The sequence below is a fragment of the Acipenser ruthenus genome, chromosome 51 (assembly GCF_902713425.1).
Source record: "Acipenser ruthenus chromosome 51, fAciRut3.2 maternal haplotype, whole genome shotgun sequence".
Taxonomy (NCBI): domain Eukaryota; kingdom Metazoa; phylum Chordata; class Actinopteri; order Acipenseriformes; family Acipenseridae; genus Acipenser; species Acipenser ruthenus.
This window is the reverse complement of record NC_081239.1, coordinates 1,548,380-1,571,751: the sequence shown is the minus strand read 5'-3', so window position 1 is coordinate 1,571,751 and position 23,372 is coordinate 1,548,380. Positions and strand designations below refer to the sequence as shown.

Below are 23,372 nucleotides of genomic sequence, written 5' to 3'. Positions count from 1 at the left end.
TATTATTATTATTATTATTATTATTATTTGTTAATTTAGCAGACGCCTTTGTCCAAGGCGACTTACAGAGGGTGTGTGAACTATGCATCAGCTGCAGAGTCACTTACAATTACGTCTCACCCGAAAGACGGAGCACAAGGAGGTTAAGTGACTTGCTCAGGATCACACAATGAGTCAGTGGCTGAGGTGGGATTTGAACCGGGGACCTCCTGGTTACAAGCCCTTTTCTTTAACCACTGGACCACACAGCCTCCTTTTACCACAGTGGCTCTCCTTCTGGGTCTCAGACCAATCTTGTGCTTGGGTTTTAGAGGAGAGGACTTTCAGATTGACCATTAAAAACTCTTGACTGTGCGATGATTAGGGAAGCAGTGAAAGATCAGGATCATAAACACATTCTAAGAAATGGGTTGAAAGTACTGTGCCATACCCCTCTGGACTTCTCTGCTTTACCATGCTTTTTCACTATGCTTTATTACTGTGGGAGGACAGTGGGAAATGAAGTGGAGACTCAGGACAGAGGGAAGGAGACGCTTCTTCACACAGAGTGGTGAGGGGATGGAATGGGTTACCTAGCCATGCTGTTGAGGCTGAATCACTGGGATCCTTTAAGACCCGACTTGACAAAGTTCTGAGATCAATCAGCCAGTAGGAAACGGATGAGAAAGGGGAAAGTTTGTGAATAATATCGACCACAGACAAAGGGACGGTAAAAAATAATAAACCTTTTAATGTTTTAAGTCCAAGGTTTACAAAAATTGTTTGACATAAAACACAGTTAAATAATATAAACTTAACATCAAAAAAATTAATAAATATGGAAAGACTAGGATTCGATTAAACACGTTCTGACATGGGGACAAATGAATGGTAGTTTGTTTATAAAATTGATTTTTTTTTTAAATTATTATTTTTTTTTTTTTAAGGAAAATTACATCTAAATCTTTGAAAAGCATTCTTTGGTCTCGGGCAAACTTTTTTTAAGTTCTCAAATATCAGCAATCCAGTTCTGTGAAAAGGTTATCTAAAGCCTATAGTTTCAATACTCTCATCCAAAAGCATTCTCGCTCCTTTTTATTGAAGGCTGAGAAACAAAGTCAATCTTCTTTTCAGTAGCAAAGCAAATAGGGATTTAAGAAAAGAATTAAAAATCTGATGGTTCTCCAAAAGTACAGAAACACTGGTCTTAATAAACTATTATATACACAATCTAAACCAAGGCTAGGCAACTGTGGCCCGTCCAATCCATTCCATTCCAGGACTTCATTCCAACCAGATCCTTCATTATTTAATTGACCTTCCAATCTATTCCATTCCAGGACTTCATTCCAACCAGATCCTTCATTATTTAATTGACCTTCCATTCCATTCCATTCCAGGACTTCATTCCAACCAGATCCTTCATTATTTAATTGACCTTCCAGTCCATTCCATTCCAATGGAGGTCAATTAAATAATGAAGTATCTGGTTGGAACAAAGTCCTGGAATGGAATGGACTGGACGTGCCAAGGTTACCTACCCCTGGCACAGTAGTCCTTTTGCAACAGGAGTGGGGGTGTGCATCAAGATGAACTGAGAATGGGCACAGAGTACATGTTTGAGTAGTAAGAACCGTCCACGGGCATGGGGGCCACTTCCCGGGCCCCGAAGGAGTTCATGCCCATGTATGTGGAAGCAGGGGCCCCATAGCTCGGGTACATCATGCCAGCGTCGTAAGGGAGAAGATCCACCCGGGGGGCGGCATGCTGGAGGTCGGCCGACATGAGGTGGGTGATGGAGAAGGGGTGTGTGTCAGTCCGGGGATCCTGAGAGGGCAGAGGGGGGAGCTGGCTGGGGGCTGGGGAGAGGTGGTGGAAGTGGAGGGGTTCCTGGAGGTGCTGCGCTGGGGAAGCCCTGGGAGGTGGACTGGCTTGGGGGGATTCCACCTTCTCCAAGCCTGGGACCGGGGACTGGACTGGGGAAGCGTCCAGGCTGGACCCTGGCGAGTGGGCGGCGGTTCTCCCTTCTTCTCTCGGAGGTGCGCTGGAGGGCTCAGGGGTTTTCCTCTCCTGTTTCTGGCAGCGGAATCGCTTCTGCCGGCGCATGTAGCAGCCGTTCTCGAACATGTTGCCCGAGTCGGGGTGCAGGGCCCAGTAGGAGCCTTTGCCAGGGGCCTCGGGCGAGCGCGGCACTCGCACAAAGCAGTCGTTGAAGGACAGGGAGTGGCGGATGGAGTTCTGCCAGCGCTGCTGGTTCTGCCGGTAGTACGGGAACAGATCCCGGATCCACTGGTAGATCTCGTTCAGGGTCATCACCTTCCCCGGCGCCTGCTGGATCGCCATGCTGATCAGGGAGATGTAGGAGTAGGGCGGCTTGGCGTGGCTGTAGCTCCTGCGGTACCCTTGCGGCTTGCCGTCCTGGGGCCCCTCCAGGCTGTACAGGGAGTTCCCGGAGGCGCTGTACCCAGGCTGGGGGGCTCCCATCTGCCCCAGAGGAGTGGGCACGCCGGCCAGCCCTCCTGTGCCCATCAGCCCTGGCGATGCCACGCCACAGCCAGAGGGGCCGCTGCTCATGTACTGCCCGCCCATGCTGCTGCATGCCGCCATGGCGCTGGGCAGGTAGCCGTTGAGGGTGAGATTGGGACCCATGCTGTTGATGCCAGGGTAGAGCTGTGGAAACCAAGGAAGAGTGTCAGCATATTAGTGAATGTATTTATTTATTAACCAAGGCTCTTAACAAATGTAATCAAAACGGTACAATCAAAAATACTGAGTGAAAAAAGAATGCAAGTGATTGGGCTAGGGTGGAGAGATACAGATGAGTTGCTAGTGTGAAAGCAGAGGGCCAGAGGCTAGGTCAGGCAAGCAGGGGCCAGGAGTATCAGTGGGATGGGTTTGGAAGAAGAGATGCGTTTTGAGGGAGGAGTGGAAACTACGCAATGCGGGTGACTGTTTTATGTCAAGTGGGAGTCCATTCCAATGAAGGGTGAGCAAGAAGGGGAAACAGGATTGGGCACAGGGCGAGGGTGGGACCGAGAGGGGCAATAGGGATTGGGATGGTAAGGGACATAGTAGGTGATCAGTGGAGCCAGATACGGTGGGGGCAAGACCATGGAGAGATTTGTACACAAGGGTAAGAAATTTGAAGAAGCAATGATAATACACAGGGAGCCAGTGTAAGCTGGAGGAGGAGAGGGGAGGTGTGGAAGGAGCGAGGGACGTTGAATATGACATGGGCAGATGAATCACAGGATATTTTTGGTTAGGCTGTAGAGCACAGGGTTAGAAACGCACAAATTGCCCTGGGTTGCAGAACCACCCCTTGTTTGAGTATATTATTGAAATGGCCAGGCACCAGGGAGTCTGAGCATTCAGGCTAAATCTGCAGGTTTATTGTTAAGTTGTTTGTACAGCTATAGAAGTATTTAACACACTCCTGGCTCAGGGTCAGTTTAAAAACTAAACTGAGGGTGTAGGACTGCTGTGGGTTACTAACCCTGTAGTGTGGCTGTGTGTGGCTCAGTGGTTACAGAGAGTGGACTGGGATAACTAGATAGCAAGCAACGCCTTGCTATTTTCAAAATGTTTTCAGATAATCATCGGTAATATAATTAATATACTGGATACATGATACCCCCGCCCGTGTCAACAAACCAAGGCCTAGACGCGAGTGGTCACTGATATTTTTTTTTTTTGAAAGCCTTTTTTTCCCAAATGTCATTAACTCGTTGTTGGGCGATGTTAATGTATGCGGAGGCCACCCACATCGCTATTTCCTATCCGACAATTGTTCGTCCGAGTCTATTATTCTCGCCCAGTGTTGTCCGACACCGCGAGCCTTTTAAAGTCACCAAGCGATGGTCTTTTATTTTATTTTACCCTCAAAGAAGAACCATGAGCTGCGGACTGGCGAGCTGGCATTGTCTTTCTGGTAAACACGGGCAAATGAATCGGGCATCGACAATACGCCGACAATAAATAACACGAAGGGCAGAGATCTTTTCTGCTGCGGTGGGTTTTTTTTTAAAAGTGAACGCCTGTTCGAGCAGGGCTTCTGGACGCGCGGGCGCTGTGGGGTTTAACATTGCGGGTCTATTGATCTGTCCCAGTCAGATGGCTTAAAAGAGTGCTAAAGTCAGTCCATAAAATGCGGGGGGTTTGGACCACACACGCACTGAGACCTGCTTCAGATTCACACCGCAGATTCTAGCTCGGCAAGTTAGCCTGTCTACCGCGTTACAGATAAACTGCAAAACCAACAGTTTAAAATATTCTCCCATTCCGTCACAGCGTGCACAATTCTACCACTTTAAGCCGTCTATGTATCTAGAATGCATACCATTTGGCAGGGCAATTTCTCAAACTCCATATAGTTCACACAAACTATTTTTTAGTATAATTTACAGTTTGTTTAAATTCGATATATAAATGCCCTGGGTAAATGTGGATGTCTGTGAAAATTGCCGGTGTTTTAATTTGAAAACACCGATTATTTTTGTGTTGTTTTTGTCTCTTTTTCAGAACAGCACCCTATATGGTAAACAAACAATATTAGTTCATTCAAAATTACGAATTAAAACGATTTCACTAGAGATATATAACTATATATCAAATAATAAAGCCACGAAAGATATTATCCTATAATAATAACCAGCTATTTAAATAACTGTTATTATGCGTTCATGCAGAATCGTGTACCTTGTATTCAGATTGCCTGGTCTGTGTCTGTTTCAATAAAGTAACATTCTCTCAATTTTATTTAGTTATTTTTAATGAATTAAATTATCTCAACTCGGCTACAAACCACGGTATGTTGGACGCGGTGGCCTAAACGTTCACAGCCTAGAAAATACGAGAAATACAAACTGCAAAATATACGCGATGTATTGCAATGAGACTGAACTGTCGCGTTTTTTTTGGAATTTGCACAAATATAAGAGTTTTAAGTCGGCTATACAATTGTAAACCCTATAACACCGCAACATTACAAACACAATGTGTGTTTTGATATTTAAAACTTGAAATCTTCATTCCTCAATTTTATATTTATAATATTTAACACATTTTATAATTAAAAGGCATGCATTCAAAATAACGTCGAAAACGACAAATAGTCGGACACACGGTTAATAAGGACAAAATATCGAATACAACTAAATTATAATATATAGGCCTCAATAGAATTAAACTGCCAACATTTAAAAGCAACACACTGCATTTTTTTTACAATTATTTTTTAATTAAAATCTATTATCTATTTTCATAATTTGGGAGTTGATGTCAAAAGCGGTTTTAACTCATATAGTGTACAATTTTATCAACGTCATTCTCAAATGCTTATTGAAATTGCTGTCGGTGTTTCGTGATAAATTAATTAACAGACGTCTCGCGCGGTCTGGGCTGGGTTGCATCCTGCAGCCCCGTCACCTCCTCGGTAGTCTCGCTGATTTGTTTATTATAACAATATGTGTTAATTGATTCTGATTAGCGGGGCCCATTTCCGAATTCAACTAATTTGTTCTCGCGTCCCGGAGCTCAGGCAAGGAATATTTCTTCCGCGTGGCACAGCGTGTGATTTCGAGGTCGATAGAGCGTTTATTTATTTATTAAGCACCATAAAAATGTAGTTTATATATATATATATATATATATATATATATATATATATATATATATATATAACCGTGTATTCACCTCAAGTCTGTTCCAGAATCTATGACGTATTAACAATTCTTTTTTATATACGCCACAGGCCATGAACAGAAAAAAACAACAACAGGGGTTCAAACTAAAGCCTTGAGCAAGTTCATGTCATTATGTGTCGCGTAACCATGTAACCCGTTTAAAAAAACGTTAAGACTCTTCAAATACATGCCAATTCACGGACCGTCCTCGCCTCTTGCGGTGCACATCTACAAGGGAGATTTGCTGGGCCTGTATCCTAATCTCAGTTAGTGGCGTGCGTCTGCTCGCCGCTGTGCCTGTCACAGTAGAGTCAGGGGGGGAGAGAAGGTTTTCCTGCCTGAACGTTTGACTGGACTATCGATCGTGCATCAGATTTGCCAAAAAATGCATTATTCAAATATAAATGCAGACTTTGCCTCAGCGAAAGCACAAAAGGTTATAAATATTAAACTGTAGAATATTTTTTTAAATAAAAACAACTGGCAATATTTATTGTCGGGACAAACTAAGCGACTCGCTTTTAAAATACTGATTTACTTTTTTTCGGAGTGTTTTTACCGGAGATACGTTCGTGTGTATTGCTCACGTCAGTTTTGGATAGATTTTCCATTCTACTCAGCCTGCACGGGAAGCAACATGAATGAACAACGGGCAAAACAGTCTGTGCGCCCCTCGTACAGTTCTTAAAGAATTAGAACAACAGGCTAATGAAATGATCCAAAATATAATTATCCTGTGCAACATATGAATTAAGGAAAGACGTCGGTTTGTGGAACTGTGTTTAAAGGACTTCTTTTGTAAAAAAAAAAAAAGAACAGATAAGAAATAAAATAAGTAAATTCATCTGAGAAAACACGTTCGTTTAAATTCTAAAACATATTTTGTCCACCGCTCTGTTGATAATGATGTTGCAGAAATCTGGGGACCGATCATAAATAGTTCACCAACCAATTTTAGGAAAAGCGGGCTAAATAATAGATTTGGAAGCCCTCTATTTAATATAACTATTCTAGAAACAATCGAACACTTATAATAATAATAATAATAATAATAATAATAATAATAATAATAATAATAGCTTCTCGGTTGATTAAAATGTAAAGATCACCTTGTTATATACTCAGATATCATTTACTGTAAGACGGGTAAGTTTTAGTATTTTCTATTTTTCAAACACGGCTGTTGCGATACAGGCAATATCAATAGGCTTACTAGTTTGTTAACAATAAAGAATCGTGTAATTAAATCTGCTCACTACAAGGCACCCCACGTCATTATTATTCTGGTCTGCTGGAACACAATTAGCAGCATTAACACGCTGCTTACCTCGCTGTCGTGGTAGTAAGTCGTCCAGTCCTCATTATTAGCTTCCAGTTTGACGCCACTCAGCATCGCGGAGTTATTGCTGGTCTGTGCTTTGGAGTTTAAACGGAAAAGTCCCAACTTGATCAACAGAAAGCAGACGCAAACATCCAAAGGAAAAAAAAAGGTAAAAGAAACGAAGCTGTACTGTTTTTTTCTCTTCTTTTTTTTCTGTCCCGTCTTTGAAATAGAATCCTAGTGCAAACCAGATCTGTTTAGCTCTTCTGCTGCCTCCAGAATTCGTGTTTATATCTTTCGTCTCCAAGCCCCTTGGTTTTTATTATCGACCCACCTTCTCCCGCCCCTTTATCTGACCACGCCCCTTTCCTTCACAAAATAGCACCTTCTTTAATCTAACCCCTCCTTCTTATTCACGGGATTGACAGCCCCGCCCCCTACCAGCCCCCGTGCCCACCTGCGAACACTTCTTGAAAGAATAACACGACGTGGGTGTAATGGGGTGTGATACTCGCTATGCAGCCCACGACCACTCGTGAATTATCTCGTATGAATTCAGAGATCTTGGGTTTCAGAAACCTGCTTAGGCATGGTTTCAGATATGTTGTTGTGGTTTAAGTATTTTAAAATGTAGCATCCTGTATGAAACACGTCATGGATAAATGGAACCCAAGTTATGTTAATCCAGCAGTGTGGCAACAGTGTGGAGTAGTGGTTAGGGCTCTGGACTCTTGACCGGAGGATCGTGGGTTCAATCCCAGGTGGGAGACACTGCTGCTGTACCCTTGAGCAAGGTACTTTACCTAGATTGCTCCAGTAAAAACCCAACTGTATAAATGGGTAATTGTATGTAAAAATAAGGTGATATCTTGTAACAATTGTAAGTCGCCCTGGATAAGGGCGTCTGCTAAGAAATAAATAATAATAATAATAATCCGTTATACGAATGAAACAATCTATATTTTATTCAATTATCTTTTTTAGATTTTAAAAAAAAATCGAAAAAAAAAGTTCTAAACTACGACAGGTTTTAAAAAAACAAGGTTGCCGATTTAGATTTTAAAATCGAAATAAATAAATATGACAGACATTTGGATTAGATAAAGACATTTTAATAAGTATTTTTAAAATTAAATAATTAGTTTTCTTGGTTTTTTTTAATTATCAAAAGGTAACAACAAATTACACGGATAGATTAAAAAAAAATCGCACGGAGCATAGCTAAGCAAATAAGAAAACAGGATAAAAACATATAGCCTATATGGTTTTAAACAAAAGAGTTCAGAAAATTGAACACGCTGTTAAGTGGTGAATAAAAAGCAAAGTTAAATTGATGGAGAGCGTTCTGAAGCAAAACAAGCCTTTATCCCGAACTATCAAACATTCAAAAGTGAATTTAGAAATATTAAAATAAACTTAACCTAAAGCATGTAACGTTTGTAATATCATTTATTACGTTTATATAAGTATTTTGAAATATATTCCTTTACAAAATAAAGATAAAAACCAATATGCCCTGTACATTATTGTGTTTGGAATATACAACCTTAAATATCTTAAGAACGGGACATTTGATCTCGTTTTCAAAGTGTTTACGTCATTATTTTTTAAAAGAGAAAAAAAAAACACACGTTCATGTTTCAAAACTTGAAACACTATTATTTGTTCGATGTGTTTTGTCAAATTGTGAGGTAAACGCTTTTAAAATACGGCCCAGTACTGTTAAAACCAGACAGAAATGTCCAATAAAAGTAGCTGTTCCTTCATTTCAATACAGTTTTTTTTTTCTTACAGCGTAGAAAAAAACGCTAATGTAAACTTGTATTGTCACATCGGGTCAGATTGACAATAAACACCGCTGCAATTATTAAACTTCTGTCTTGAAGTTGAAGTTAAAACACAATGTTCACGTCACCTCTACTGTTACTAATGATCAAGATCTACACACTGCAACCCGCGTGCTTTTAGTTGTATATATGTTGCTAGTTTCTCTTTAAAACGATTGTAAATAATTAAAGTGATGCGGTCGTTGGATTAAATGGGAATTCTCAGTCCCGTTGTCTGCACCTCAGCGACGATGCTGATGTCTCGCGACTATCTGCAAGAATCTGGGAATCTGCATTCCACGACGTCTCGATCTGGCACGCGCGTGTGTTATTTAGCTTTGCAACGTTAACCGTGCATTTTGCATTCTCGACCGAAGTCTGCCAAATCGGTAAAACGCGTGTAATCTTAAACTCCACAAGGAGGCAAGCAGCCTGGCAGCGAGACAGCCCGGACAAGTGTGAGGAATGAACCGACTTTGATTATATTACATTGTAATTTCATATCACGTCATACGATATAAACGCCCCGTTCTCTGCTCGGCGGTGGTCTGTGAGGTAGATATCACACCGTTTAGAAATATTTCAAATCATCAAACAGCTGGTAGGAAGGCCAGGCGGGCGGTCTCACAACTGAAGCTGAAAATCAGTTCTTTATGCAAGCTATACTAATAGAGTATATATATATATATATATATATATATATATATATATATATATATATATATATATATATATATATATATATATATAAAAGTAAAGTTTACAAGCAGGTATTTAAAAAGAGTCTATTCTACGTTTGAAAAGCTCTCAGTGGAAGGTCGACTCGCATCTCCCCCATTAGTAAAAGTAAAATTCTTCTTTCCTTTTTTTTTTGTAGGGCAAAATAAACAGGCCTACCTAATTCCCAGAGCAGGAATGTAGGCTAAACCATTGAGGGGGGGACAATCTCAGTTGAACAAATACCCTGAAGGCGGATCCAGTCATTTGTAACTTATTTGTAGTTTTAATAAATGATTAACGCGCTTTATCAGTTTATTAAAAACCTCACCGGAGTGCGATTAGAAAGGCTTCGAGTGGTTGAGTTGTTTTTTTTTTGGTGGGTGTGTTTTCAAAGAACGGATTGTTATTATAATCGGTAAACCTCCTGTTTCGTTCTCCCACACTATTATGAAACCGGGTGACCATTTCCATATCAACACAGGGCCTTTCAAAGTTAAAAATCGATATCTACCAGTGTCGCGTCACCAAACACGTCGTGTTTATAAACGGTATTTTAATTAAAACAGACTCCCTTTTCATTTTTACTCATTAAACCCTTTTTAAAGCCCGCTGGATACCTCTTCATACATTTTTTGTGTGTGTTGACCGAGCTCTTTAGAGTAATCTGCTCTCTCTCTCTCTCTCTCTCTCTCTCTCTCTCTCTCTCTCTCTTTTTTTCGATTGCCTTTGTTTTCTTTCATTGAATTACGTCTCATTGAAGTCGGCTCTCTTTTGAAGTGCCGTCTCTCAAGATGGAACATGTCTTAGGTGGTGATCGGAGTCGAAATCCTTCCCATTTAAAAAGGTATTCAATCAGCTTTCATCGTGCATTCAAACTGAATTCAGATTATGAAAATATAAATGTAGGATTATTTATGACCGAGGGAACAAAATGAAGTTCTGACAGTATTGTGATGTAATTGAGCAGGTGTTTTTGGTTACCTTTGGTCCCTAGTCTTGCTGAGTAATAGCCTTGTTTGAAATAAATATATTATAATTCATTGCATGTAATGGGCCTTATTGCTGTGATATAAAAATGGATTCATTCTCATTTAAGTCAAGCCTCTTAAAGAGTGTCCTGGACTATAGACTATAATATCCTGGTTCACTTAGAAAATAAGTTAATAATAAAAAAAACATTTTAAAAAGATCACAAATGAGAGGAGGCCATTCAGCCCATCCAGTTCCTAGTATTATTATTATTTATTTCTTAGCAGACGCCCTTATCCAGGGCGACTTACAATTGTTACAAGATATCACATTATACAGATATCACATTATTTTTACATACAATTACCCATTTATACAGTTGGGTTTTTACTGGAGCAATCTAGGTAAAGTACCTTGCTCAAGGGTACAACAGCAGTGTCCCCCACTGGGGATTGAACCCACAACCCTCCAGTCAAGAGTCCAGAGCCCTAACCACTACTCCACACTGCTGCCTAGCTTTCATCTACAAATGTATCAAGTCAGGTCTTACAGGATCCCAGTGATTCAGCCTCAACAGCATGACTAGGTAACCCATTCCATCCCCTCACCGCTCTCTGTGTGAAGAAGAGTCTCCTAATGATAATGCATTGCACAAATTGGGCCTTATTGCTATGATATTAATCTTATTGTTTCTTATTTCCAGGATATAAAAACGTGTTGTTTCTCTCATTAATTCTGATTGGAATCAGGTCTTTTTTTTTAATATAGCTGAACTATAGTCTCTAATACCCTGGTTCAATTTGAAACAGTAATCCATTGCACAGATCTGGCCCTGGGCTGAAAGAACCGAATCTAGAACAGAATAATGGGGGGGGGGGGGGGGGGGGGGGGGGTATGATTAAAGTCTTTACAATCCTAAAAGGAGTTGACAGTTAACACTAACCAGTACTTTAAGAGCAGCACAGCAACCAGGAGCACAGAAATGGAGACTTAGGATAGAGGGAAAGAGACAGTTCACACAGAGAGTGGTGAGGGGATGGAATGGGTCACCTAGTCATGTTGTTGAGGCAGAATCACTGGGATCCTTTAAGACCCGACTTGACAAAGTTCTGAGATCAATCAGCTGCTAGGAACCAGGCTTAGATGGGTCTAATGGCTGTCTCTCGTTTGTACATCTTCTTGCGTTCTAATATGGTACAAACTGCCTGTGCTAACTATATACTATCCCGCAGTTCTCCTCTGTACTGTTGGAGCCACTTGCCAGCCAGTCTGTGGGTGTAGTGTTTCAGTTTTTATTAGCAGAGCTCAAACGTTTGCACTGCGGTTGATGTGAAGCCCTCCCCTCTCCTCCTTTCCCCTCCCCAGTCTATGGCCGCTTGGGTGAAAAACAGGCTTTGTTTGCGCTGGGGTTTGTAGAGCAAGGAGGCAAAGGTGGCCCCACAGTGCTGCACTGAGATCGACAGGTCCTCAGTGCAAACATGCTGGTCAGCCAGGGCAACCGGCTTCAACGGAACCACTGCGGCCAGGCTGGATATCCTGGACAGTCAGCCCCCGCTCCCGGACTAAAAGGTGCCACTAAATTCATTTAGTTCCTCGTGTTGATGTATGGTAAACCTGCTGCCACCAACAGACCTTTTCCACTGGCATATCAGAACCAGGTGGGTCTCACGGTATGGGTGGGTTTGCACTGGCTATTTGTCAAGCCGAGCAAGCCAAACCGTGAAACACTGGCCTCGCAAAACACATCTGAACGTGGGTCAGGGTCAGGGTCAGGGGTTAATGATTTCCCTCATTAGGTTGCAGCGTCTAAGGTGGGGTATCAACATGCTCATCAGATCTCCCGGAAGCATTCTTCTCCACTTTGTGTAATCAGCCCGCCATTGCAGTTCCGTGGTATTCAGTAATATATGAAGAGCGAACACAGTTGGCCAAGCGCCGCCCGTGTGGGCAGGGCTCAGGTCTGCAGGGTAATCCTCGGTTCACCGCACACCAGCGACTCCTGTGGCCGGCAGGGTGCCTGCGGGTCTGCTGTGGAGCCGTTCAGTTCTGTGGTGTTCGGACCTGCAGTGCAAAAAAAAAGACGGCTTGGAAGGGCAAGTTTCGGAGGAGGCGTGTGTCTGTTTCGCGAGTCGGCGCGGGGGTTGCAGTGGTGGACCGGGATCAATACATACAATTGGCGATTCCAAATTTAAAAAAGAAAGGGTGGAGCTCTCAGTCAAGTCTAACTGCAGATAAACACGAAATTCTGATGCTTCTCTGTGGCATTGGAACATGACGCGTCGCAAAAAGTGGGTCCAAATAAATCCATCTCTTGAGAATGACCACGAAACAAAAAAACACATGTTTGGATTCAAATGTCCAAACTCCCTTGAAGGAATGCACTGTATCTGAACTCTGCAGCGCTTTGCATTCATTTCTAATAACAGGCTGCAAAACCGCTGCTCTTAAAAGGCACATTAATCACCGGGGTGTTTTCCATGTTAATCACAGCCTGGGTGATTTATTAAACCCTTTAGCAATTTCACATAAAACATAAATACAATCTGTGAAGAGAAATATGAAGAGGAGGCATGTGTGCTCTTGAAAGCTACTGTGTCTAAGTATATTATACTTATGTCTGACTGATCCTATTAAAATGTATCACATGCATTACATCATTCTTAGGGTTGATGAGCGTCAGTATTTGTTGGTGTCGTTTTTGTGTCGGCCTATCTAGGAATATTAAGAGAACACTTTCTTGGTAGCTGATTGAACTCAAAGCATTCACAAAGAACAGGAGACATCAGCGCTCGTCCGGTTCCTAGCAGCTGATTGATCTCAGAACTTAGTCAAGTTGGGTCTTAAAGGATCCCAGTGATTCTGCCTCAACAACATGACTAGGTAACCCATTCCATCCCCTTGCCACTCTCTGTCCTAAATCTCCACTTAATTTCCAGCTGTGTTCTCTGGTTCTAGTGCTGCGTTTAAAGTATTGACAAGGTCTGTCAACTCTGATCTGAAAGTTAAATTAAGTCCACACCTTTTTCTTCCCAATCAATCCATCTCTTTATTTAACCAGGTAAGACGTCAATTGGGAACAAGTTTCATTTACAACGGTGACCCGGATGATTAGCATCCATCATAAAAAAATAAAAACAGCATCGATGTAACAGAATAAAACATTACATACATTACAACACAACACCAGAATAAGAAAAGATGCGGTCTGTCCAATGCAAATGAAGCAGGTATCAGTCAGCAGCAGATCCAGTTTATGGCCAAAAAGTTTTAACAGAAACTAAATTTCAAATCCCTCTGTAAAACACTCCAGCTCTCTGCTGCTGCAAATTCAAAGGAGCGTGTGTGTACATCGAAGGCAGATGAAATCCTTGCTCCCTCGGAAGCCCTTCTCTGTTGCAGGCTAAACAGATTCACTTCCCTCGGTCTTCAGAACATCTCTACACCCTTTGAATAATGTAGCTGTAGTTGGATCTCCATTACCTCTGCATGCTGACCAGGAGAGATCAACGGTTCTGTGTCAGAGACAGAAGCTGCAGTGAAGCTCTGTATAGAGACTCAGAGACAGAAGCTGCAGTGAAGCTCTGGATAGAGACTCAGAGACAGAAGCTGTTCTGGTACTTTTTTCAGAACTTTGACTGAAGAATTAACTTACGAATCGTTACCAGTTTGTTATGAAAATGCTTATATGGCGCACCATGCTAGTGAATCAATATTTTAATTGCCGTTCCAATCCTTTCAGATTTAAGACTACGCCACTGGTCCTCTTCCAAGCAAATGATTTTGATCTTCCTTTATACAGGTGGCTTTAATTAGCATTAATTGCCTAACGAGGGAATGGCCACACCTGTGATTGTTGGCAGAGACAGAATTAACCCCATCCCTGCCAACCTTACAATCCCACGCACAGTATTTACACAAGCAGGGCTGTTGTCCTGCCACGCATTCCCACACAGACCCTTGTGAACTGCACAAGGTTGCGTTTACACTGACCAGCATTGATCAGGAGTTTGGGAGGTTTTGTAATTGACTTCGCTGCCCGTTATAGCAATATTGTCCTGACAGTATATTTCCTGTCCTTTTTTTTCCATGCAAGCCCACTTCAGCGTTCATTTGAATTTCTTCCAACTGTGAATCAATTTTTTTTTAAAACTCCAGTTATGACATCTGATAAGTATTTAAAGATTAGTGCTGACATTAAAAATATATATATGTGTGCAAGAAGGAAAAATGACCATTAAATTAACACAATTGTACAAGTGTGCCTAACAGAAAAATAAAAATGTGTCAATAGACTAGCTCGGCAAATAAACTCAGAGGTAGTTTTATTAAAGGGCAACTGCCACAGTAAATATGTAGTCAAAATCTCCATCTTATACTGCCCCTGTCTTTCAGAGAAACCATTAAATACAGAAGCAGACCCTGTTAGTAACCCCAATGAAAGGAGATCTGATATCTCTAGGAATCTTATCAGGTTAAAATAAAATCCTGAATTGAACTGCATTGAATTCAAATCATTCCCCCTCCCCATTGGCTTAGACAGTTCCTATACAGTACACTGATAACCTGGGCTTTAAAATCCATTCTGTTCCTCCTATTATTCCCCGCAGGGAGGGAATGTCAAGCGACAGGGATATAGTGGGTGTAGTCCTATGTATGCCACACTTTATATGTTTCCTTATATAAAACTAAAAAACTTGGTATACTTCTTCACACAGAGAGTGGGGAGGGGATGGAATGGGTTGCCTAGCCATGTTGTTGAAGGAGACTCTTCTTCACACAGAGAGTGGGGAGGGGATGGAATGGGTTACCTAGCCATGTTGTTGAGGCTGAATCACTGGGATCCTTTGACAATGTTCTGAGATCAATCAGCTGCTCAGAACCGGACGAGCTTAGATGGGCCTCCTCTCGTTAGTAAATGTTTTTATGTTCTTAATAAACATTATTTAATATAATTTCTACGTATTCAAATCCAATGTGTTCATGTTTTTATTAAAATCAGGAGACCTTTAATGAACCAACTAGGAATAAGGTTTACTTTAAATAAAAACTTTTGTTATCAGATTCATGTGTGACCCCACGTGGATTTTCCTGTATTTAACTTACAATGTTGCATACAATCATACTGTCAGGTCGTGGATAATACAAATGCAATCAATGAATGCTCGTTATCTTTTTTCAAAGAGGGGATTAAATACCCCGAACTAAATACAAAACGGTTCTTTGAAATTTAAAACCGGAGAGGCTGAATTGTACAGGTAAAGTGGCAAGGTGTACCGACCAAGGCTGACTTGGTCTCTGTGCTGGGGGAGAAGGGAGAGAGTGTGTGTGTTTGTGGAGAGGGGGGGGGGGGGGGTGTTTGCTCAACAGCTTGGCTTTTAAATCGTGAAAAGACAACGAGACGGATTGTTTCAGCGGTCCTAGCAGAGGCGCGGATAGAGATAGCCCATCAGTCTATTGTTTAACCTTGGTAAGGGACCCGGATCAGTACATTGGAGAGGTGAGGCGGGGCGTAAATACGCGTCACACCGTCACCAGAGCCGGCGACTCCCAGGCGACCGACTGCGCAATGCGCAGCTGAAGTCTGGTTTCGAGAAAGGCCACATTATGATTCAGACAGAATGTACTCATGCTAATAGTAGAAATACTTTAAAACACACACACTCACACAAAATAATTTCAATTATTGGGTATTGTTTGAGGTAAATGCCTGTAAACAACAAAAATCTGTAAAACTGCGGAAAATGGCAAAAGTAAACTTTTTTTTACTTGTAACTTTCTGTAACGTGTACACCATTTAAATAACACAAAATGGCACTGTTACACTGCGTTCCTAGTTTTACAGATTTTTAAACGCTGTTAAGTGACATTTAAGTCGAGTAGATGAAGGCTTGTTCTATATAGGCCTATTTGATTGAGTCCTATAGTTTCTTATACTGTATTTATACCGCGATATGTTTTTTTGCTCAGTAACTGTTTAGCTGGGATTAGCCTGTGTGATATTGTGTACACACCGAACGTTATTCTAGATGCACTAAACACTGAACATTCAACGAGCCCGGTTTGGTTTGTAAGTTTTCAATTCATTATGCAGTCCTACCCTTACTCCACACAGCTGCACGCTATTGCTCGCATGCAATGCATTGCTTTATATTGATTACATAAAAATATCTGCAAATAGTCGTTTCCTTAAAGGTGAAACGACTTCTGTAGCCAATATTTGATTTTTTGGGCCGCCACTTGTAAAGGCAAAATTCTCATTTTTATTGTTGACCCCCTGGGTCTGTGTACTAAAGTTAATTGAATGATCAAATGGGTTATAAAAACAAGGTTCGACGTAGTATTGTGGTTTGTTTAAATAAAGTTTGATAAGCGTTTGTAGTTGGCCTGGAATGTTGCGGGGTTCCAAAACAACGTCGTCTGAAACGTTTTTTTTTGGGGGGGGGGGGGGGGGCAGCTATTATTGTATCCATGGAAACATTTTTAAATAAAGACAGTGTTTTAATAACTCTGTAAACAGACGCCTGGATTCAAGTTGTACCCTTGCTTCTTTTTCAACTTGTGACCAGTACAGAACGCCTCGATTTGCAGTAAATGACTGTGTGTGTGCGTGCGTGTTATTTCGCCCTCTTGCGGCTCCTGCTGGTATTGAAAATCATGTGTTTCTGCACAGCGGCAGCCTTGACTCTTTTAAAGACACTGCAGCGCCTTGCCATCGTCTCCGGTAGTCTCGTACCGCCCCCTATGGTCACAGAAGATAAACAGCATGGCATTGACACAAAGGGTTGTTCGGTGGGGCAGGGTGGTATGTGTGTGCAAGATTATTATTATTATTATTATTATTATTATTATTATTATTACACGAAATTATAAAACATGTCAAGGAAACGTCATTCCGTTCGCTTTGGCCTTTGTCTGAACACATGACATCACATGGGTTTTGTAAAAAAGTTACTCTTCGGTTTTCATCACCAATGCCCGAATCCACATCCTCGATTCACACGCCGTCTTTTCTTTGTCAATTAATTAGCGCCTCCCGCGGTGAGCTGGGGAGAGGAGGCGGTCGAGTAATTTACACCTCGTGTCTCAGGACCGTCTCTCAGTAAAGATAATTAATGGGTTCTACTGATTAGCGCGCCGGGAACCCTCGTTAACCCGAAACAAATTAGCACCTCGTTTGTTCTCTTAAGCGGGGGGCCGGCGGCTGCCTGAGTGTAATAAAATACTTCCTGGATGCAAATGTGAACGAAAATGACCACAACAAAACACCGGGGAGGTGTAAGTGTCTTAACCGGGTCGTGTCAAAGCTGAAAGCGGCTCCAGGTGCGTCTTAAACAGCGGTGCGCCTTTCTTGCACGGACCCGCGATTATTTCAGACTATTAGCGTGTGTTTATCTTGTGGGACTTTTCTAGGCAGCGTTTGAGGAAAGCCAACAGCCTTTTCAAACACTTTATTTTATATATATATATATATATATATATAATGGGATTCGATATCCAAAAGGCAACCACGTTAGCTGGTATTTAAGCAATTGACGAGTTCAAGGAGTCATTGCATAACGCGGGGGTGAATTAATAAGAAAGGCGCGAGAACAATTAACATTTACATAATTAGTTTGGCTGGCCCTCATCTCGGATTTAATCCGTTCCTCATTTATTCACGATCACCCCACACCGCGTACCCAGCCAGCATCTCATCCGACTTTATTTCAATCCTTTAAGGTACAAGAGACGTGTGTCCCACAAATATAATGATGGGAACGTTCTTATTTTTGCAATGATCTGGTCGTCCAAATTGTCAGCTTCCTCCTCGTGATTATAATCGAATATAATTTAATGAAGAAACCGTTTGAGCAACAAGCGCTCGATTGTGTACCCGAAGGGGTTAAGAGGTGCAGATATAAATCTATACAAGGCAACATTTCAGAAATCGTTTACTTCTGTGATAAATGTGCGCTCCGTCTGTTTTGAAAAAGGAATACGCGAATCGGTGTATGGGACAGAACTAGCGTGAAACGAGTAACTGCGTGTTCAATGGCACAATGCTAAGTTTCTTCTCGATGTCATAATGCATATAGGTCTTTTAAGTTTTGGAAGGGCAACTTTTTCAACTCGATAGAGTTCGCACAAACCGTTTTTAAAAATTGTAAAAAATACAAATTAGGCCAATATGAAGGCTATATAATGATAACGAGGACTACTTTAACTTTAAGACATTTAAGATGCAAAATGTCTGGTTTATGAAAATAATTCCACGCGTCCTTTTAAATGATCTGATTATTAATTACATAATTATTAATAGATGGGCTTCAGTGTGTTACAGGAAAATAATTTCATCAGGGGGTTCTGTGACGTCATAAACTACGAGAGCGAAGGTGGAGTTTATAAACTATCACAGAAACCCGAGATGGAATTGTTTTCCTGAGACTCACTGAAGAGGCCCATCCTATTATTTTTTATAATCCACGGATACCCCTGTGATGCTGATATTAAAGAAGACGAGGTTCAGCAGTAGAGTACAGGGTTGTTTTTTTTAAAACGTAGTGTTTCGGCGCTGTACTGACGTTCAGCGTCGTTTTCCGTTAGTGCTTCAGCTTTATTTGAATGATCGCCTTCACCTTGTTTTAATTTCCCGTTCCTCTCCAGTTTCTCTGAGTATTCTCATTTTGTTGATCACTAATGAACCTTTGTGTGCTGGTGCGTGTCATTTAACCAGCTAAACAAAGTTATTGAACGACAACCATGGAAAAAATGCATTGCAGCACAATTAAAAAAAAAACGTCATGTAACAATCTTGTTTTTTAATATGTACGGTTAAAACAGCAAGGTTACCTTATCAATACATTACAATATACTAGGATCACAGCTACATGGCAGCACGATGTCACTGCTTGATCCAAAGATCACACTGCTTGTTTCGGAGAGCGCTCGTCGGTAAAAGACTACAAATCCCACAAGCCCTTGCAGCGCAGCAGCAACCGCCTGGCGCCAAGTGACGATGTCATTTCAGAGCTAAACTTCTGTGGAGAGCAGCCGAGAGACAGGTAAGCGAAGAGCGTGCAAAATTAAACGTTTCTGTCTTTCGTTTAAAAGCGGCATTGAGTAAAACACGACGCATTTTAAAAACGGGGCAGCTCTCTGCCAAAGCGTTTACGAATGTGATAATTATTAAAACGAAACGCAAATGCGCATCCCAGTTCAAAATTGTACGAGTTACGTATTTAAACTGTAAGTGATATAAATACGATGCTTATTAGAAATAGTATTATTATTAATATTATTAATGAGTCATTTAGCAGACGCTTTTATCTAAAGCGACTTACAGAGACTAGGGGGTGAACTATGCATCATCAACAACTGCTGCTGCAGAGTCACTTCCAAAGTGACTTGAGTCAGAGTCCCACACTGTGTGAGTCGGTGGCTGAGCCGGGATTTGAGCCTGGATTTGAACCTGGGACCTTGGTAACAAAAAATATTTTGATTATTGGAAAGGAAATATTAATAATTAATAACCCAGTACCTAATTCCATTTCTTAACAAAATCGGAGCACCAGCAGTATTGATGTAATTTGATACATCATATTTAGACGTGACGTTTGCGGTTAACGCAATTAGACTAAAAGTTACCGTACATAGTTAAAGAGAGTGAAGATAGCAGCTAAAAATGTGCCAAAAAAATTACTAAGTAGTCCGACCTCAAATGAAGACAATGACCCTTAATGTAACGGGTTAAACAGTGAGAAATGTGTACTTCCTGTGTGCGGTTAATAAAACTAAAACATCAGTCAATTCCATGTAACTGTGTTGCTCAGTGATATAGCGAGTGGTTTAAATGGTGCGTTGTTTTTCAATGCTAATCACATTGATGTCTGATGTTTCGTTAATTCAGCCTGTATTCAAAGTGTACTGTCATGATATTAATAACACTGACAGTATAGAGAGCTGTGCGAGATTGGGGGTGCATTTATTAGACAAAAAAAACCCAACAACTTCTAAACCGTGCCAGTTTATCTTTGGTTTCTCTTGATGTGTTTGGTATAACTTTGGGGTCGCAGTTTTTCCATGGCGGACGCCCCAGTGTGATGCGTTGACATGCGTGATGTCCGGTAGGCACTGTGATCGTTGCTGAACTTGCCGTTGATGTTGTTTCTCTGTCTGTCAGGATGTCTGGAAGCAGAGTGATCCGGCTGGACCTGGCATCCCTGCAGCGCGCGGGGGGAGACTCCGTCCACCTGCTGCCCTGCGAGATCGAGCACGACGGACCGGCCAGCGTCGGCCGGTACTTCAGCCCAGCTGTGAAGGAGACCAAGAGCGGTGAGAAACCAGCACTATTTAAAAAATACTATTCATTGCAATTAAGTAGAAAAGCGGACCAGTTCAACTCTCTGTATTCAAACCTGTGTCCGCTCTCCAGTGCTGTGCGGTACAGTGTGAACCCTGTCTTCTTGTGTTGCAGAGATGATGGTGTCGTTCCGAGGGCGGGGCTTGAAAGGTCAGGAGGTCAGCGTGCCCCAGGGGTACAGCGGCATGGTTTTAAAGGAGGACCACAAGCCAGTCTCTGAGGATGAGGTGAGGGGAGGGAGTCGGATCAGACCACTCACATCAGGGGCAGAACAAACTAGCCGGGGTTATAGTAGCACAGAGCTTGCTTGTCGATACAGTGCATTTTGTTAGACAATGCAGATTCACAGCTTGGGCGTGTGGTGTTTTTTAAATTTGAATGTTTGAGAAATTGTACAACCACGTGTGTGTGAACTTTAATGCATGCATTATAAAATATACATTGATAGGAAACTTCTAACCTGGTGCCATAGTGCGTACAGCTTCTGAGACCTCACGCCTGTCTGTCTGTCTGTTCCAGGACCGGTCACTTCGGGTCAGATCCACCTTCAGCACTCTGACCTGCTGGAACCTGGAGACTCCGCCCTCCTCCGATGACGGGGTTGTCATGGCGATGAACTGGCCGGTAATCGCGGAGGCAGTGAGTACCCAGCCAGTCTCCCCCCCTGGGACTGACTTGAAAGCGGTTTGAAATCAGATTTCTATTTGTTTCAGTTGGGACTCTGTCTGTCTGACCCAGTTAGACTTCTCACCACAAATTACATATGTGCCATTAAAGGCGACCACAGCTTCCATAGTAAGATGTATTTTTGGCTGTCGTTTTGAGTCCTGATCTCTCTGCTGCTGTTGTGAAATCACCCCCCCCCCTCCTCTCTCCTCTCTCCACAGATCCACGCACCCATTGAAGACTAACCCAGGAGCCGAGGCTGAAGCTGCCCAGGAAGGCGTTACTTCCCTTCCCCCAGCCCGCTTCACCGTGTGCTGGACTCTCAGCGGGAGAGTTAAGACCATTCCATTGAACTTTCCAAAGGAGCAGTGCTGTTGCGATATCCAACCACCAGGTGGAGCTCTATTGTGCGATAAATTCATAATAAAAACTTTTTTAATTTCACTGTTTTTACAGCCCTATTTTGCTCATGTTAACAATATAAAACTACCTTCCGTATTGAAGACGCCTCTGTAATCAAGTATTAAAATGACTGTACAAATCTTTATTGGCAGGTTTCACTAGTTTAAATACACGATTCAGGCTTTACCATACCAGCCCATTTACATTTGATTTGATCCTACTTTCATTAAAGGGCCGAACTGCAATTTTAAAATCTACTTTCTGTTTGATTAAGAAATGTTTAAGTGGCATAAAACACTTAAATGTTGATCAATTCATCAGCTCTGGAAAAACAATTCAATCTTTTACAGAAACCCTGTCAGTAGTGTCCAGTTACTGGCTGTGCGAGATACTTATTTTTGCACTTCATTAAAAAAAATAAAATAAATGTCAGGTTGTTTTGTATTAAACGTTGCTCTAAAACATAATGCTTTTTAAAAATGTTTTGTAAGTGCGTGTTTGTACCTCTTACTGAATCACTGCATCGTTACCTTCTTGAAGAGGGGAGAGATCCTTAATCAATGTTACAGTGGAGGCTGTGTGGTCCAGTGGTTAAAGAAAAGGGCTTGTAACCAGGAGGTTCCCGGTTCAAATCCCACCTCAGCCACTGACTCATTGTGTGACCCTGAGCAAGTCACTTAACATCCTTGTGCTCCGTCTTTCGGGTGAGACGTAATTGTAAGTGACTCTGCAGCTGATGCATAGTTCACACACCCTAGTCTCTGTAAATCGCCTTGGATAAAGGCGTCTGCTAAATAAACAAATAATAATAGTGTTGCTTTACCTGTTTGTAAATAGTTACAACAACTTCAGTTTTTTTCTGTAACTGGTGATTTAAAACCAGCTGTCCAAATTAGGCTTTAAGTTAGGCAATTATTTTAAAGAATAAACATCTAGTTTCGCAGTCCACAATTAGCACATGTCTAGGACTGTCTTACCTGATATAATCAGGGTCTCTGAAACCAGCTGTATCTGTAGATCACATACTGAAATAACTCTGAAGACCACACCTGTTATGCATTTCAATTTGTATGTGCAGCTCTGGCCAAAAGTTTTGCATCACCCTGTGGAATGAACTCGTTTGGCTTCATAAAGTCACATGAAACCTGCTGAATAATGTTACCTTAACATATTGAATTACATACTGTGTTGTGGTTTTCCATGCTTAACGAAAATCTAACATGAAATACTGGGGTTTTTTTTTTGGCCTTAATCCTAATATTCTAGGGGATGCAGACTTCTGGCCATGGCTGTAGTTTGGAATCAGATTTCAATACATGTTTGCTACAACACTGTGGTTCTGTCAAAACTGCATCTCCAACAGCAGTGCTAGAATATACAAAACACTTTTAACAGCTAACCGGTTTGTTTTAAAACACTCTTGAGGACAGCGTGTCCTGAATGCAAATCAGTTATGAGGCTTTGGG

At 41.7% G+C, this 23,372-nt stretch overlaps 2 protein-coding genes across 4 annotated transcripts; one reads left to right on the top strand and one right to left on the bottom strand.

Annotated features, from left to right (window-relative positions):
• Positions 1-705: 705 nt before the first annotated feature.
• On the bottom strand, positions 706-7,292 carry LOC117967857 (forkhead box protein A2-like). Its single transcript, XM_034915280.2, has 2 exons — positions 6,991-7,292; positions 706-2,649 (listed from the first exon to the last, which is right to left on the bottom strand). The coding sequence occupies exons 1-2, from the start codon at positions 7,054-7,056 to the stop codon at positions 1,564-1,566; spliced, it is 1,152 nt and encodes a 383-aa protein (XP_034771171.2). The 5' UTR covers positions 7,057-7,292; the 3' UTR covers positions 706-1,563.
• Positions 7,293-17,720: 10,428 nt separating this feature from the next.
• Positions 17,721-22,049, top strand: LOC117967874 (ribonuclease H2 subunit C). 3 transcript variants are annotated; one of them, XM_059016047.1, is made up of 5 exons: positions 17,721-17,819; positions 20,659-20,810; positions 20,953-21,065; positions 21,358-21,477; positions 21,726-22,049. In XM_059016047.1, exons 2-5 carry the CDS (start codon positions 20,660-20,662, stop codon positions 21,747-21,749), a joined length of 408 nt encoding a protein of 135 aa, XP_058872030.1. In that variant the 5' UTR covers positions 17,721-17,819; position 20,659; the 3' UTR covers positions 21,750-22,049. The 3 variants fall into 3 exon arrangements, with proteins under 3 accessions (XP_058872030.1, XP_058872029.1, XP_034771235.2); XM_059016046.1 differs by lacking the exon at positions 17,721-17,819 and adding an exon at positions 18,118-18,218; XM_034915344.2 differs by lacking the exon at positions 17,721-17,819 and adding an exon at positions 18,231-19,540.
• Positions 22,050-23,372: the final 1,323 nt, after the last annotated feature.

Excerpts from the sequence above, each read along its gene's own strand:
- LOC117967857 (XM_034915280.2), bottom strand. The coding sequence starts at position 7,056 with ATGCTGAGTGGCGTCAAACTGGAAGCTAATAATGAGGACTGGACGACT. Across the intron at positions 2,650-6,990 it reads CTTACTACCACGACAGCGAG|CTCTACCCTGGCATCAACAG; the intron begins GTAAGCAGCGTG and ends TGGTTTCCACAG.
- LOC117967874 (XM_059016047.1), top strand. The coding sequence starts at position 20,660 with ATGTCTGGAAGCAGAGTGATCCGGCTGGACCTGGCATCCCTGCAGCGC. Across the intron at positions 20,811-20,952 it reads TGTGAAGGAGACCAAGAGCG|AGATGATGGTGTCGTTCCGA; the intron begins GTGAGAAACCAG and ends CTTGTGTTGCAG. Across the intron at positions 21,478-21,725 it reads GGCCGGTAATCGCGGAGGCA|ATCCACGCACCCATTGAAGA; the intron begins GTGAGTACCCAG and ends CTCTCTCCACAG.